General features: G+C 40.2%; 1 protein-coding gene across 3 annotated transcripts in view; it reads left to right on the top strand.

Annotated features, from left to right (window-relative positions):
• Window positions 1-14,670, top strand: part of MACROD2 (mono-ADP ribosylhydrolase 2) — an 848,022-nt gene that overhangs the window by 779,556 nt on the left and 53,796 nt on the right. For all 3 annotated transcript variants that reach the window (XM_058019700.1, XM_058019699.1, XM_058019698.1), the window contains exons 10-11: window positions 1,740-1,781; window positions 4,711-4,776. In XM_058019700.1, coding sequence (XP_057875683.1) covers window positions 1,740-1,781; window positions 4,711-4,776 — 108 coding nt within the window. The remainder of the gene's footprint in view (window positions 1-1,739; window positions 1,782-4,710; window positions 4,777-14,670) is intronic.

Here is a 14,670-nt window from a genome sequence, read left to right as displayed (position 1 = left end):
TTTTCTTTCGCTTAGGAAATGTTCTCCCATTTGTTGCTAAGAAACAATAACAACTGGTAGGTAAGAGAGGAAAAGGATGTAGCCACAGAGGAGGAGTGCAGCTGGCTGCTTCTCCCTTACCTGAGGGATTTTCTCTTGGGAAGGCCAGGGTTACCAAGGGGTTTTGGGCTGGGGAAGGGGTTGGGCACAGCCTCTGGCTCCTCTCAGCTCTCACTCTCCAGGGGCAGAGAGGCTGCAATCACTGTGGGGAGAATTCGCCACCACTGCGGGGTTTTGGCTCCTGCTGATGCCTCTGGCTTTATCTTTTATATTTTTCAGATTCTATACTGTTTTAGTGTATAAGTCCAGGCTTCATATTAAGGGATGGTGAGCTCTCTTCACAGAATAGGCAGACAAAACAATTCCTTCTCTGGCTGGGGACCCAAGGACAACAGATCCAGATCTCAGGCACAAGAGCATAAATAACAGTGGGCTGAAGAGAGAAAACAAGAAGGATGGGAACTCACAGGCTAAAGCTATAATTGGACAATTAGTTCTGTTAGGAAAATTAATCCACAAGCATCAGAGGTTTAGGTCCAAAAAGGAGACAGAGGAGTCCTTTTACTTTATTTGAATAAAGGGTAAGGTCATGGGGCATTCCTCTGGGATCTCTCAGATTTTTGGAGGACACAGCCTCCCTTTTTATCCCAATTTCCTGGCTGCATTTCCCTTCTCTCTTTCCCCCTTGGCTGAGGTACTTGAGAGGTACAGACTCCCCAATATTCCTGACAACAAAGATTTCCCTCTAATGTATAACCCTCCCTTTTAATTTTTAATTCTTATGGAATTTAGGGGTTTTGCTTCCCCATTGTTTCTTTCATCTTTCAATGTCTAATTTCATTTATCAGCAAACCTAAAGTTTATTTGTAAAAGCAAATATCTTTTTCCATTCATCAATCAGTGGAATCCTTCCCATTGTTTCTTTTATCTCCCAGTGCTAGTTTTGTCTACCAGCAGACCCACAGCTTGTTTGTAAAGACAAATCTGCATTCCTCTCAGTTCCAGTATGCTAATGGACCAAAACTTGTAAAAGTGAGAGACCCTGTGACTGGTCATCCATTTTGTGGCCATTTTAAGTTGTGCTGCCCAAGGTGGATCTATTGAGACCTCTTTATATTTATTTTTTTTTTAACTCAGCAAAGCAACTTGTAAGACATTCTTTTGCTACCAAAATGGAACTTTTTGCAAAAGGAATTGTCTTTCCTTGTCTCTCATCTAAAGGTTAAAATGATCTGTTCCTAGCTAGCCCAAGTTTGCTCTTCACAGATTCATTTTGTTCTTAAACCAATTTTCCTGTCTGGCAAATATTTAGTAACTTCCTTATGTGGTTTTCTATTAGGGTAGCTAGTTCTCTTCTTAACATAGCCAACTGTTCCAGGGAAACCAAGCAAAGTGAAACTTTGCAAGTAAACCAAAAGCTCTGCAGGACAGAGAATGGAATTTCATATTATACCTGACTTTATTTGCAGAATTTTGTAAATTATGCAGACTTTTATTCCCTGTCTTTATTCCCTGCATTACCTGTGTCTGGTATTAACCAGGATCAAAACCTTCCTCCCCATCCATCTCCAGATTTCACTTCAAAATGTTAAACAGGAGGAGGGAAAGATATGGGCAATCTGAAACATGGAATATTTCATTTTAGATGTTTGCTGGTATTCCCAGTAACCTTTTTCTTTCAATTTTTTTTGTTTTGACAGGTGATGCAAATGAAGAAGGGCCTCAGCTGAGTGAAGAGAGAGGTGAGTAAAGAATATTTTATGCTAAAATATATCACTTCTGTGAAGTATAAGCCAAACTGAAAAAATTCTAGAAATTAATTGCCTTAGTCAAGATAAGCAGTGCTAATCATTATTGCCAGTGTTACCACAGTCATCTCTGGTTTTTACACAAAATTAGGGTGAACCATCCCTGATAATAAATAGTGCATAGTAAGACCAGCTAAGACTACTTTTTTAATGTCATCACCTCTGAGCCTCTGGGCAATATTTCATTCCTTCTTATCAATAGCTAGTTTGAACATGAAGGGGAAATAATAACAATTCTTCAGTCTCTTTGTCTGTAAAAAAAGTATGAATAGAGCAACTCTTGAGTCATTTGCCATTCTGAATAGTGGCAGTGATATGTTTGCAATGAAAACAGTAGCAAAACTCTTCCACAAACTCTTAAATACACTGAGATTGGTCAGACAATGGTTCAGAGGATTTTTTCCTGGTCCTCATGGTTTACTGTTTAAAACAACTGTCACTGTTTAAGCTTTGTGGATGACATGAAATGGAAATGGTGAATGGATATAAGGGGAAGAAACCAGAGGAACGAGAAAAGGAGAGGACAGAGGATTAGAGAACTCCCATGAGGACAGAAGCTTCCATTCAGGAGATTCCTGCTAGTTTTATCAAGGAGGCTTCTTCCAGTTAATCTTGACCAGTTTTTTTTGTAACAGATTTCCACCACAGCACCTTCTGATACTTCCCCTCCCTCATCTGGAGGTCCTCAGTGAGCATCTCCTGTTCCATACGAATTTCTGTGCACTGCAATCTCCTTTCATTTGCAGAGTAGCTCCCTGTACTCCTCTGCCTCTCCTTCCAAACTTCCTTCTAGGTCTCTGTGACCCTGATCCCATCACGGTCCAGGGACTGTGCAGGAACATCCAGCTCTCTTTATGAAAACATAAGGAGCTTAGGTCAGACTTTAAACTTAAGGTCAGAAAGGAGTGCCACATGGGGAGAGGCAGGGATATAGCAGCCAGAAAACAGAGGTAACAGCTTTTGGAGCAGTATTTTGACCACTTAAATTGGCAAGATTGTCCTAAAGACAAATGCTCTTTATTAAAATTAAGAAAGTGAGATAGAATTGAATTACTCACATACAGATCTCAATTTTGGAATTTTTGCTGACATTTTGAGCTGTCCTGCCACCTTCCCAATCCATGGCTCTTCTGGGGTTTTTTTTGGCATTAGTATGGTTGGCAGAGAATATTTCTGTGTTCCCTGGGCTCCATGCAAAGCCAATGATTGACTTCCATTTAGTCTTTTGAATGAACACAAAATTCTTAGAGTTATAAAATATCCTGAATTGAAGGGACCCACAAGGATCAGTGAGTACAACTACCCCTTGAGTCTGCAAGTTCCTTTTTCACATCCTAACTGCTCTCATACCTTTTGTTTTGAAATTTTCAGCATTTTGGTTCTAGATATGTGTTACTGTGGAAGGGTAGAAGATAAAAGGGGAGAATCCAAGTCCTTCATGAGAGCTGGGCATCTGACTGTCAAGAGATGTTTAAAACTCCAGCAACATAAAGAGTAGATGGTTGTGGGGCATATATGTGACAGCAGGAGAGACCTGGGAGCTTTTGAAACACTTAAGCAATTTATAAAACGTGTAGATAGTTTTTTCCCAGTTGGTAATTAGCTAATCAGTTTGAAGTAACACCATGATTCGTATTTTCTAATGGCAACAGGAATAAGGGTGAATAACGTGAGGTCATATATCTTCCTAAATTTCCTGGTTAGGAGTGGCCAAGGTTTATTTCCAGCACACACAAAAGTATGTTTTCTTGAGGCTTCTCCTGCAACCAAGCCCTCAGTCACAAGGAATCAGGAGGGTTGACAGAAAGTCAAATGACAGAAAGTCATTTTCCCATCACGGTTGAATGCATTCAGTAGGTTCAATGAATTGAGTTTTAATTGTCTGTCAGTCACTGCTTTTGTGGTTAAGCAACAATGTTTAAAGAATGTTTTAATTAGGGAACCTGCTCACATTAAATGTCTTAATTTATGAATACCTCTTATGCCTAATTTCCAGCTTGGCCTCCCTTTTTATTAAGAGGCTTTCTCTGCTACCAGTTTGTGCCCTGAGGTGTGTCATAGCAAACAAACAGTAATGCCATCATTTATGTTGACAGGATATTTTGAAAATATTGTGCAAGAAGTTCATAATATTTAAAATTTAACCAGCTGATATTAAACACTCTGTGCTGCAGTCCATATAAGTAAGGGAGATCTCACATTTAATTGGCCTCAATTATTTCTTTTACTCCCTTTCCTCCAGCTTGTCTGAAAGGCTGGAATGGATTTTTTCAACCCAAACTTTTCTATCTTGTAAAGCTTTCATTTCCTTAACTGCACTATCTGTGAAGTTAAGGAAAATTTTGAAACTTGTGAATTTGTGAAATCTGTGAAATTTATTTCCCTACCTTTCATTTAATTATTAATTTCGGTCTATATTCGCTTGTTGTTGTGTTAAAACAGTGAATGGAGAATTGAGCTGAGAAAAAAGATTATTTAGTTCAGATTATTTATCCACAGTTCCATAATGCAGTATAATAAATATTATGTTTACAACTACAAATTAGAACATTATTTGGTTGGGGGTTATGATTGTTGTTTCTGTAGTGCTTGTGATGCAGTATGTCATTTCAGTATGAGCTTTCTTCACTTCTGTCCTGTGAAAGTCAGAGAAAGTCCAGTCCAGCTTGAAATCCACATTCATATTATAATTTTCATAAGAGATGATGCAATAATTAATTTAAGCAGCAGAAAGATAAGCATTGAGTACTGAATGGAGTGCTAAGATAAAACACACAATTGTGGAATCACACATGGTAATATCTGATACAATGAAATAATTTCCAAATAATGTATGTAATTTATATTTTTTTTATGTTTATAGAAGGCCAGCCTCCATCTCCCACAAAGAGCAAAGAGCAGCCTGAGGACATGCAGGATGATGCTGAAGGTAAGTGCTCTAACAGCTTCTGAGGGCTGTTAATCACTTCACATTATGAGGAAAAGTTTGCTTTGAATTCTTGGGAAAGAACTGGAAAACTTTCAGTTAAGAATGCTCTTTGCACACGCTTGGTGAGTTCTTTTTGGCCTAGATAAAGGGATTATAAATCTTCTGAAGTATATTTCATCCTAAGGTAGATTCACAATTACAGACCCTATTTTTATATGATGGGCTACCAATTATTGCTGATACATCTTAATAAATTGCTGCTGTTTTATCTCTAACCAGTTCTGACTTCATGTAATTAAAAATCCCAAGTGTAATCCATGTTGTGAGGGGCTTGGGCCATGGTCTGGTTGCTTAAGTTGGCCAGGTACCTGCTGTGAAACACAGAGCGATATAATCCTCACTGTCCTTTTCTGCAAGAGATTTTTGCTGTTTTCCTTTTTACAGTGTTTGTGTAGTACGTCCTTCTGCAGTTAGGAGTCACAGGTGATAAACATCATGCTTATAGTGTTATTCCTCTGAGGATATTTTCCTCCACTTGGGTCTGCTCAGGGAAGCTTGTTCCTGTGTATGGACATAAACGTGTCTGTGTTGCTCTAAAACTGGATCAGAGTGTATTTTCCTAATCTCTATCTCATTGGAAGAGTTGTTTATAAGATGTTAACATCAAAGGCTTATTTTCACTGCTTTCAAATATGTGGAAGAGCAAAACACCCCAATCCTGAAGAAATTCCTCTTCTGTGAAATAGATAAAAGGATAAACCTTAATCTTTAATCCATGACACTTCCTTATCATGGATTCTTTTTGACCTGATATTCCTCAAATGACCTATCTAATTTTGCATCTCAGTGGCTCCACAATCTTCAGCATTTTGACTTAGTGCTGTGCATTCAGCTCCTAAAGGACTCTGTCTAGGGCATGGTGTGAGTCACAAAGAGCAGAAAAGTGTTAACATCTATCATTTTAAGGAACTGCTAGGAACATGCTGTCACTAACATTGTGACTGCTTGTTACGGGCAAGTCATTAAAGCAATAGCTGTCATCACCTGGAAGGCACAGCTGTTGGAGGGACCCAAGAAATTTCATCACACCTGAGTGTCTTTCCTTTCATGCTGCACTGAACCCAGTTCAAATTAAAATACCAATTTTATGTTTCAGTTAGAGAGTTCAGCGATGACAAACCACATGTCCATTTCTATTCAGGCTGACCCATGGTTGGGATCGTGGTGACACCTTCAGTGTTCCTAAACAGGCAGAGCAAGAGTTGTTTTATGACGTATTCTTGCATGGAGTCTGGCTAAAACTTTTCATTGTATCATTATCTTGAAAAAAAGAAAAAACAAAGTGAAAGGAAGAGAGAAAGTATTGTCAAACTGTAAGGTTTTCCTTCCATTTAAAAACTAACTGATGTTGTTTCACTCTTTCTGTGGCTCCCTAGATATAGTTTCCTATTTCTCTGTGCCTGTCCATTTTTCCCAGTGACCTACTGTTCACTTTGTGAAGCACAAATAAATGTGTAGGAAGGGCAAAGTAAACAGTATGGCAATAGAATTATTGCGTTACTCCTGAGCTGTAAAATGCCTGAATTCCTTGGATTTGCTGCCATGCAGTAGATTTTGCTGATGTAGAATTGAAGTCTCTAAAACAGAATCACTGCTGCTGGATTTAATATAGGTGGTGGCAGAGCCCCCATGTGCTGGGCAGGAAGCAAACCTGCAATGTTTGGGATTGAAAGTTCAGATTTAGCCCTGAGAGTTGTTGGGATGGAGACAAGAATAGGTGATTAGTGTTTGCTGAGGGGCCTGTGGAGAAACCTGGATCAGATTTCTTTGGCATTACCTGTGCCTCTGGAAGAGGAGACAAGAAATTGAGATCCAGACACTGAATTCCTGTCAAGTTGCCAAGTGGCTGGAGTGTAATGTAACACACCTGTGAGCCATTTCCATTGCAGTAAATGGGATTTGCACACATTTGTCTGAGAAGAGGATTTACTTTCTCCTGGTCTAATTATTAGCTGTTGGTTTTGACGAATTAAAAGAACTTTTAATGGGGAGCCTTGAAGATTATGAAAGTTCTGAAGATGTGACATGAACCACAACTACATGTCTGAATAGTTTTATTTATGTAGGGGTTTGTCTTCACTTCCAGCAAGCTAGCTTTTTTAAAAGAAAAACTGAGTAGCTAATGCATATAAACAGTCGTGAATAAAACACAACAAAGGCAAACGCTGCCTGAGGTCGGCTTGGTTGAATTTCCCTTAGGGTAAAACTGAAGTGCTTTGTGGTTTGGTGTGTTTAAACTTGGAGATAATTCACTTTAAGTACCCCAAGTTCAAAAAAAAAAAAAAAAAAAAAAAAAACACAACAAAGAGGGAAGGAAAGGGAAAAGGGAAAGGAAAGGAAAAAGGGAACGGAAAGGAATCACACAAGAAAAAGTAAACAAATATAAAAAAGAAATCCCCACAAAACAAATTAAAATCCCAAAAGCCCAACCACTATCTTTTATCATTAAAAGCAAGTCCAAATTTACCATAGGTTTTTATTTTCCCTTTGGTAACATGACCAGCTATAAAATATTTAACAAATATACACTGAGACGTGGGAACAACCCAATGCATTTTCCACTGCTTGGCTGTGAGTGTCGTTTTAGATTGAAGATGGGAGTACAACTTGTGATGCTAGCAGCCTTCTGTCTGCCCTTGTGGCAGTCTCTGGAACCCATTCCACTGAATTCAGCAATATTTCTGCTGTGATATTTTTCTCCAGCTCACCAGGCTGGTTCGTTGGCTAGCAGTAATGGAGCAATATCATTTCAGGGCATGTTAAAACCTCCACAGAATATTGGGGAAAGTAAGTTCCTTTGTTGTCACCCTCTTTGCAATCAAGGAGAGGTGAGTAAGTGGCTGTGTGTAAGGAGCTTGTTTGGCAGTAAGCTAAAATAAACACTTGACATGCTAATGAAAGCAATCTTATACCAAACCACTAAAGTATTAATGGTATCTGTTATTATGCTATTAAATGTATTGTTCTCTGATTCTGCCCTGTTGGTAGAGAAAAGTAAGTGTGGACTGCACAGCAGATTCTTATGTCAGTGGTTGTATTCCATAGATTTTCACTGCAGAGGTATTGTCTGTGAAAATGGATAGACTAGGAAACCTCTTTTATTCACGGATTCCCTGCAGTATTTCAGGTTTGACATGTGCAAACATGCCAAATAATTTTCTTCTTTTCTGTTCTTTTTTTTTTTTTTTTTTTTCCTGCTGCTTTCCTGCATCCTGGGAGAGTAAAAGCAGCCAGGGATAATTTTGCCTTTCCCTCAGTCAGATGCATTCATGGATTGAGTGGTTGTAAAGTGTCAGATGAACAAAATATGTTTGGTACTAAACAAAACATATGCATGTCTTACTTCAGCAGCTTCATAACACAATCTTAAAGTGGTTACATAGACAAAATGGCAGTACTTGTCACAACAGAGCAGCCATGAGCTGGCACAAATACCACAGTCACCGTTCTCATCCTACTTCGTGTCACCAAGCAAAGGCAAACCATTTATACAAAAGCCTAACTAAACAAAAATCTTAAATGTTCCTTGTGTCTCTTACCTACCTCCACATGTGTCCCCCCCATATGTAGTGAGCAGCACAGTGTGTGCAATGGGGAGAAGCAAAACTGTTTGTCCTTTCCTGCTTTGCAGGATTTCTCAGATATAAAGCAGAGCCTGCCAAAGAGCTTCCCCATCCATTCCCTCCATGGTCTGTGTGAGACCAATAATGTATCAAAGATGAGTAACACATCTAGTAAGAGCAGCACAAATGCCTGCTTTTTCTCTTCCTCCAGCAGAAAAATAATCAATCCATGCAGCAAAAGCCATTTTCTTGCCCTCCTTCAAGGGATGTGAAGACAGAAGTGGAGCTCTGGAAGTTGTCTTGCTCCAGCTCCTCTCACAAGCTGCTCCCCAGATGAATGACCAGATTGCTCCTGATAGATTGATAGGCTGTTGTTCTCCCAGGATCAGTTGTGGAAGGAGCAGGTCTGTTGGAGTTATTTGTCCAGAATGGACTTTGTCTGCTTTCCATTCACTTGGTGGGGAGGAGAACAGGTTGATGAATAAGCCAAACCACAAAGTTCAAAATGAACACAAATCACCTTTAGCAGAGTTGATAGTGTTGGTTCCTTTGCCTCATGGGGTCACCACTATTTGGCCTCTTGGCTTTCAAAGGTAACATCACATTTCTGAATGTTGTGTCAGAAATCCAGGCTCACCAGCTGGTAGATGCTCTGTCCATCAGAGATGTCAGTCTGGTGACTGAAGTACGCAGCAGAAATGAGGCAAAATAAAACTGCATCTTAATCTCATTGGTCCAGCAGGTCATGGCCATTCAGTAGGATTCTTACTGAGAGGGAGATACCCTGGATCCTCATCTCTTCTCCCAAAAAAGCTTTTGTGAAATGGCAAGAAGTGCATAGTCTTGGGACCAGGAAATAAACCTCTGTTTATGGCTTAATCTTCTAATTGTGAGATTAACACAAGGCTTCCCCTTCCTGCTTCTCCATTATTTGCCATGAATTTTGCCACTGTGCTGCTTGCTTGCTCTCTAGTGTGACACTGTTCACAGGGGTCTTAGGATGAGGGAAGAGATGAGGATCTGACTCCATGTTTCTGAAGGCTTGATTGATTTTCTTATGATATATATTATATTAAAACTATACCTAAAGAATAGAAGAAAGGATTTCATCAGAAGGCCAGCTAAGAATAGAATAGGAAAGAAGGAATGATAACAAAGGTTTGTGGCTCAGCTCTCTGTCCAAGCCAGCTGGGCTGTGATTGGCCATTAATTAGAAACAACAACATGGACAATCACAAATGCACCTGTTGCATTCCACAGCAGCAGATAATCAATGTTTGCATTTTGTTCCTTAGGCCTCTCAGCTTCTCAGGAGGAAAAATCCTAAGGAAAGGATTTTTCATGAAAGATGTCTGTGATACTCTAGCTTCATGGATAGAAACCTGGTGGATGCCCCCAGCACAGTCCATGGCACTTGGCTTGTGCTTCTCCCCCCCAAGGTGGGCTCAGTCCTCCCTGGAGCTGGGGGGTGCACACAGATGGCTCTTTCTTGCCATTACACTGAGATGTTCTAAGCATCTCTTCTAAGGGTCTTCTAACACTGTGCAGGCCTGCTTGTCTGTCTCTTTAAGGTATTAATTAATATTATCTAGATTTGACTTTTTGTTCTGCAGTTTCTAGCGAGGGGTTCTTTTATCCCTTGATAAATTGCACTTGCAGTCATACTTTGCATCCCATGGGGCAGTAATTTTCTTCAGTAAATTTCTGCTCCAATCATAATCTACTAAAAATGAACACTGAGACACATAATTATACTTCAAAAAACACAGTCATTTATTCAGCCTTAAAAGTGTTGCTTTTTATTAAGATAGCTTAGAATTGACTATCTCCTTTCTGCCAGCAAACCTAATCCTTTAAAAAATGTTAAATGAAGATTAAGTACTACAGAAGAAATTCCCTGGGAAGGATGTGTATCAAACATATCTGTGAGACGTTTCACCTTAATGCAGATGGGTTATATTTAAAGAGTGGCTATTAACCTCCATCCTCTGTGGTTGATAGCTTCTCTTTTCACTTCTGTTTTGAAGTCCACCATCTGTCCTGACTGATTACAGCTTTCAGAATATTAGGTGATCACCTTGCACTTAGCCAGGGGTAAAAGAGGATGTTATCTGTATTTTCAGTTGTATTTTCTCTCTGAGCAAACATTTCTTAGAAGATTCTTTTCATCGGTGAAGTGGCTTCTGCTGTTCCACTAAATTGCCATACAGTGGCTGTGCAAAACTCAGAAAACACAGCTCATTTTGGCCTCCACAGGTGATGTGCAGTCCTGTGGTGTTGGCCATTTACCCATTTGGGTTTCTTGTAGCAACTGAATGCACGTCTGTGTAACAACACCAGAAAGACACTTGCAATTCCTGGTTTTGCCCTGAATGCTTTGGAGTAGATAATCCTCCTTCTGAGATGAACTAAGGTGCAAAACACCAAGTTACTGCAGTGACAAATGCAGTGTTGTCAGAGCAGAATTCTACCCAGTGACACAGCCCTAGGCACATGCAGGGGGCTCATCTGTCAAGGACTTCATTGCTCATTTTTAAGCACGATGTAAATTACATTAAACCATCATGATTGTTCAGGTCTAGTGCAGGAAATGGGGCTGGTCCCTTCAATCCAAAATGCTGATGCTAAGTAGTCCATGGTTTTGTTTGCAATTTTTGAGGGTTTCTTATGAGTGTAGTCTTCTCTTTGGCTTCTCTGCCTGTTTCTTCTATTTGTGAAAAATCAAAATAGGTCTCAAGCTTTTTTTTGACTATGGCTTGGAAAAAGAAGCCATGTGGCTGTCCCTTGTAGTATGTAGTTACCCAGATGTCAGGGCCACTGTAAAAGTATGAACAAAGGGTAAATTTATATAGTCATGATAAAATTTGAGGGTTTCTTTTGCACTTGCCCTCATGGGGTCACTTTGCTTCTCTGGGATAGGACTAATTGTAGGGCCAGGAGTCAGGGCTTCTTTATAGTGCTCTGAACTCTGCATCAACCCACAGGAGAAATGTCTGTCCCCTTTTATACACTACAAGCACAGTGGTAATACTGTGCAGCACTTTGTAGTACTGCAGTACACAGACTGTGTATTGCACAATCTGAGTCAATGGAGAGTTAGACCCAGTGAGAAGACAAGTGAGCAGAGTGTGTGGGGGTTTTTTTTGCATCAAAATGCCAATATTATCCTTGTCCTCTGCACAGACTGCCTGTGACATCCAGGGTGTGATATCCATCATATTCTGGTTGTGTTGGTCAGCTCAAGCTTCCAGGAGATGTCTCCCTCCATTTGTTTTGAAGCATCATAGGAATAGCAATGCTCAGCATCTCTGGCAATGAAATGCTCCATGTCCCTTGCCCAGCACCTCTATTGCACAATCTGAGTCCATGGAGAGTCAGACACAGTGACTTCACCACTTCTTGTGCTTCTCAGGATGTTAAATACATTAAATACAATAGTTTTATTTTTAGCCTCTGAGATAAGCCACTCAAGCTACAGTTTTCTCATTCTCTTCCCACTCTCCTGGACAAAATGCTGCATGGAAATGAAACACTATTATTTATTGGACTGACAGCTTCACTGGGCTGGGTGCACCCACAGCAGCCTGTTCAGGGCTGCATCTGCAGCATGGTAATTTGTTGAAGCAGCACAGAGGGAAGAGTCTCGTAACTCCATTAAACAATTACTGCAGATAACTTGTTACTAACCCTTCTTAAAATTTACCCCAAAGGGTTTATATACAAGTAATGATTAAAACTGACCTAAATCATAATTTAATTAAAAGAAATTAAAATGAGAACTGAAAATGTTCAGCAACCTCGGGCCACCACATTAATAATTCACTTTAATGTGTTTGTAGTTCTGCAATAATGGCCTTTGTGTGTATGTGCTTCTTGGTTTATGTCTGATATTATTTTACCACTGGAATAGTTTGAAAATGGTTGCAGGCTGTATGATCTCAAGTGCCTATGTGGATGTACATGTGCTTTCTTCTCACATTTCATGGGTTTCAGTGAAGCCAGCCTATCTACTTGAGTGTGGAATGCAGATCAAGGCCTATATTTTTCATTTTCTCATTAATTATTTTCTCTGCTATATAATAAGGACCTTAATGTCATCAGTATGATTACCATGGCAGTATTTCTGTGCTGTAAAAAAGACAGTTCAAAACTGGCACCCCTTTGTCTGACAGATCTTGGCTGTACTTGTATTTGTTTCACAAGAAAGAAGCACGGGTCAGACCAGTGGAGGGATGCCAGAGTCACTGGCCATGCAGAAAAGCAGAGGATGCTCCTGAACTTGCATGGCAGAGCCATTCAGAGATGTAACAGCATCCAAACTGGTGTCCCAGGATGTGGCATTTGCACAAATTAAGATGAAAGCCTCGAGTATTGGCCCTTTGTCACTTTTATTTACTACCCCAGGAAGGAAGAGGGGGTTTGGAGAAACCTTATTCTGAACACTGACACCCTATTGATGATATAAATGAAGCTTTCTCTGTAGCAAAACCAATCTTATTATTAATAGCATCTGTGTTCATGAGTTGGACTAGATGATTCTTGTGGATCCTTTCCAGATCAGGATATTTTGTGATTCTGTGTTGGAGGGGTAGAAATGGACTGGTTTGTACTGGTTATGCAAAATTTCTTCCTTGAAACAAACAAACAAAAAAAAAATACAGTATATGCATTCTGTTTTCTTGTGGAAAATGTCTTTTTGCAGCAGTTTTTGGGGCACTGAGTTTAGCCTCATCTCTCTGTGTGTCACCAGCTGCTTGTGAAGGAAGGTGCTGCTGGAGAGGAGTAGGTGTGTGAGCAGACACAGCACTTGTTCAGCTCTGAAATGGCAAGAGCCAAGAGGCCAGCAGGCTATTAATATTTTTGTCTTGCCATGTTTTGTCACAAGAACAGTGGAAGATGTGAGAAGCCACATGTTTCCAGGCTCTTACAGAGAAAATGTTGAGGAATGCTGAAACCTGCTCCAAGCGTTTGTTCCCTGACCTTTCTTTCATCAGGATCTTCTCCCAGCCCTCTCCTGTCTGATGCTGGCTTATTATTTATCGTGTTATCTGCTTCATGTGGGGGCTGCCACTGCAGCTGGCACCTCACTGGGCATGTTGAATGCCTCTCATAGCAGCAAGTGGGCAGGCACTCCTGGAGAATCCTCTTTTCTGCTGCAGTTAGAAGTGCCACTTGCTCTGCCAGCTTGCTGAGCATGCTGATTGATCCTTGTTTAGCCTCTTTTCTACCAAATATAACATTTGGGGAGGGGCAAAGGGAATGGATTTTTTTGATGACCTCAAAGAAAATGCCAAGAGAAGATAGCAAGAACCTATCAGACAGTAGTCAACTTGGCAAGAGAAAACAGAATATATGTGCAGGAGAAGGTATTTTAGTGTCTGATGTGCTTATTTTGTTTGTACAGTACTACTGTAATCCTCAAACTTCTATTTTTTAGAACTGACTGTCATGCCAGGGGGAAAAGAAACAGATGTTCCCATTTGTCTTGTGCTGTGGCTCAAAATCATTTACATTTTCTGGCCTAAAATGACACGATGTGTCATTTGCCACTTTTTGTATCTCCTTTGGAGTGAGTGACAGATTGCTGTTCAATTACCAGCGTAATAGAAAAGCAAATATTGTGAGGACAGCTTTCACCTAAAGGAAATGCAATCACTGATTGCTGCAGTAGTGGGAAAAGAAGGATGGCAGATACTGTAGAAGCCATCCAGTGGAAAAGACATTTTTAATATAAATAATGTCGTGGGGAAGACTCAAGGAAAGTGTACTGGCTCTGGCTTTTCTGCCTGGAGAAAAGGAGAGCCAGGGGTGAATAAAAATATGATGGAAAAATTGTAAAATGTATTTCCAGCTCTTTGCCTTGAGGACGTGCTCCTTAAAGCCTTTCCATTTGCCGTGCACCCCGTTCCAGTGAAGAGCAGTAACTGCAGAAAGACTCTTCATCAGTCAAAGACACTCAGTGAGAGACTCATTAGAAGGGCTTTTTAAAAGTGGAAAAACCTGTTTGCCAAAGACTTTGGGATTAGTTACTTCTCCACTCCATAGTTTGCTTTCTTGTCAGCGTATTCATGCTCTGCTTCCATCCCTTCTCACAAGATAAATAGATACTCCAGGCCAAGCAGAGCTTAACCATTCCTTCTGCAAGTCATTTATTTGAGCATCACTTGTCCAGTCGTAATTTTTAGCATTTCCATTTCTCTATTTCTGCCAAAGTCACTTGCCAGGCACAACCCTTACTGTCAGTGCACTGATCAAGCTGAATTTTAATGTC

The sequence above is a fragment of the Melospiza georgiana genome, chromosome 3 (genome assembly GCF_028018845.1).
Source record: "Melospiza georgiana isolate bMelGeo1 chromosome 3, bMelGeo1.pri, whole genome shotgun sequence".
NCBI lineage: Eukaryota > Metazoa > Chordata > Aves > Passeriformes > Passerellidae > Melospiza > Melospiza georgiana.
The sequence above is the reverse complement of the archived record's forward strand: the minus strand, read 5'-3'. Positions and strand labels throughout refer to the sequence as shown.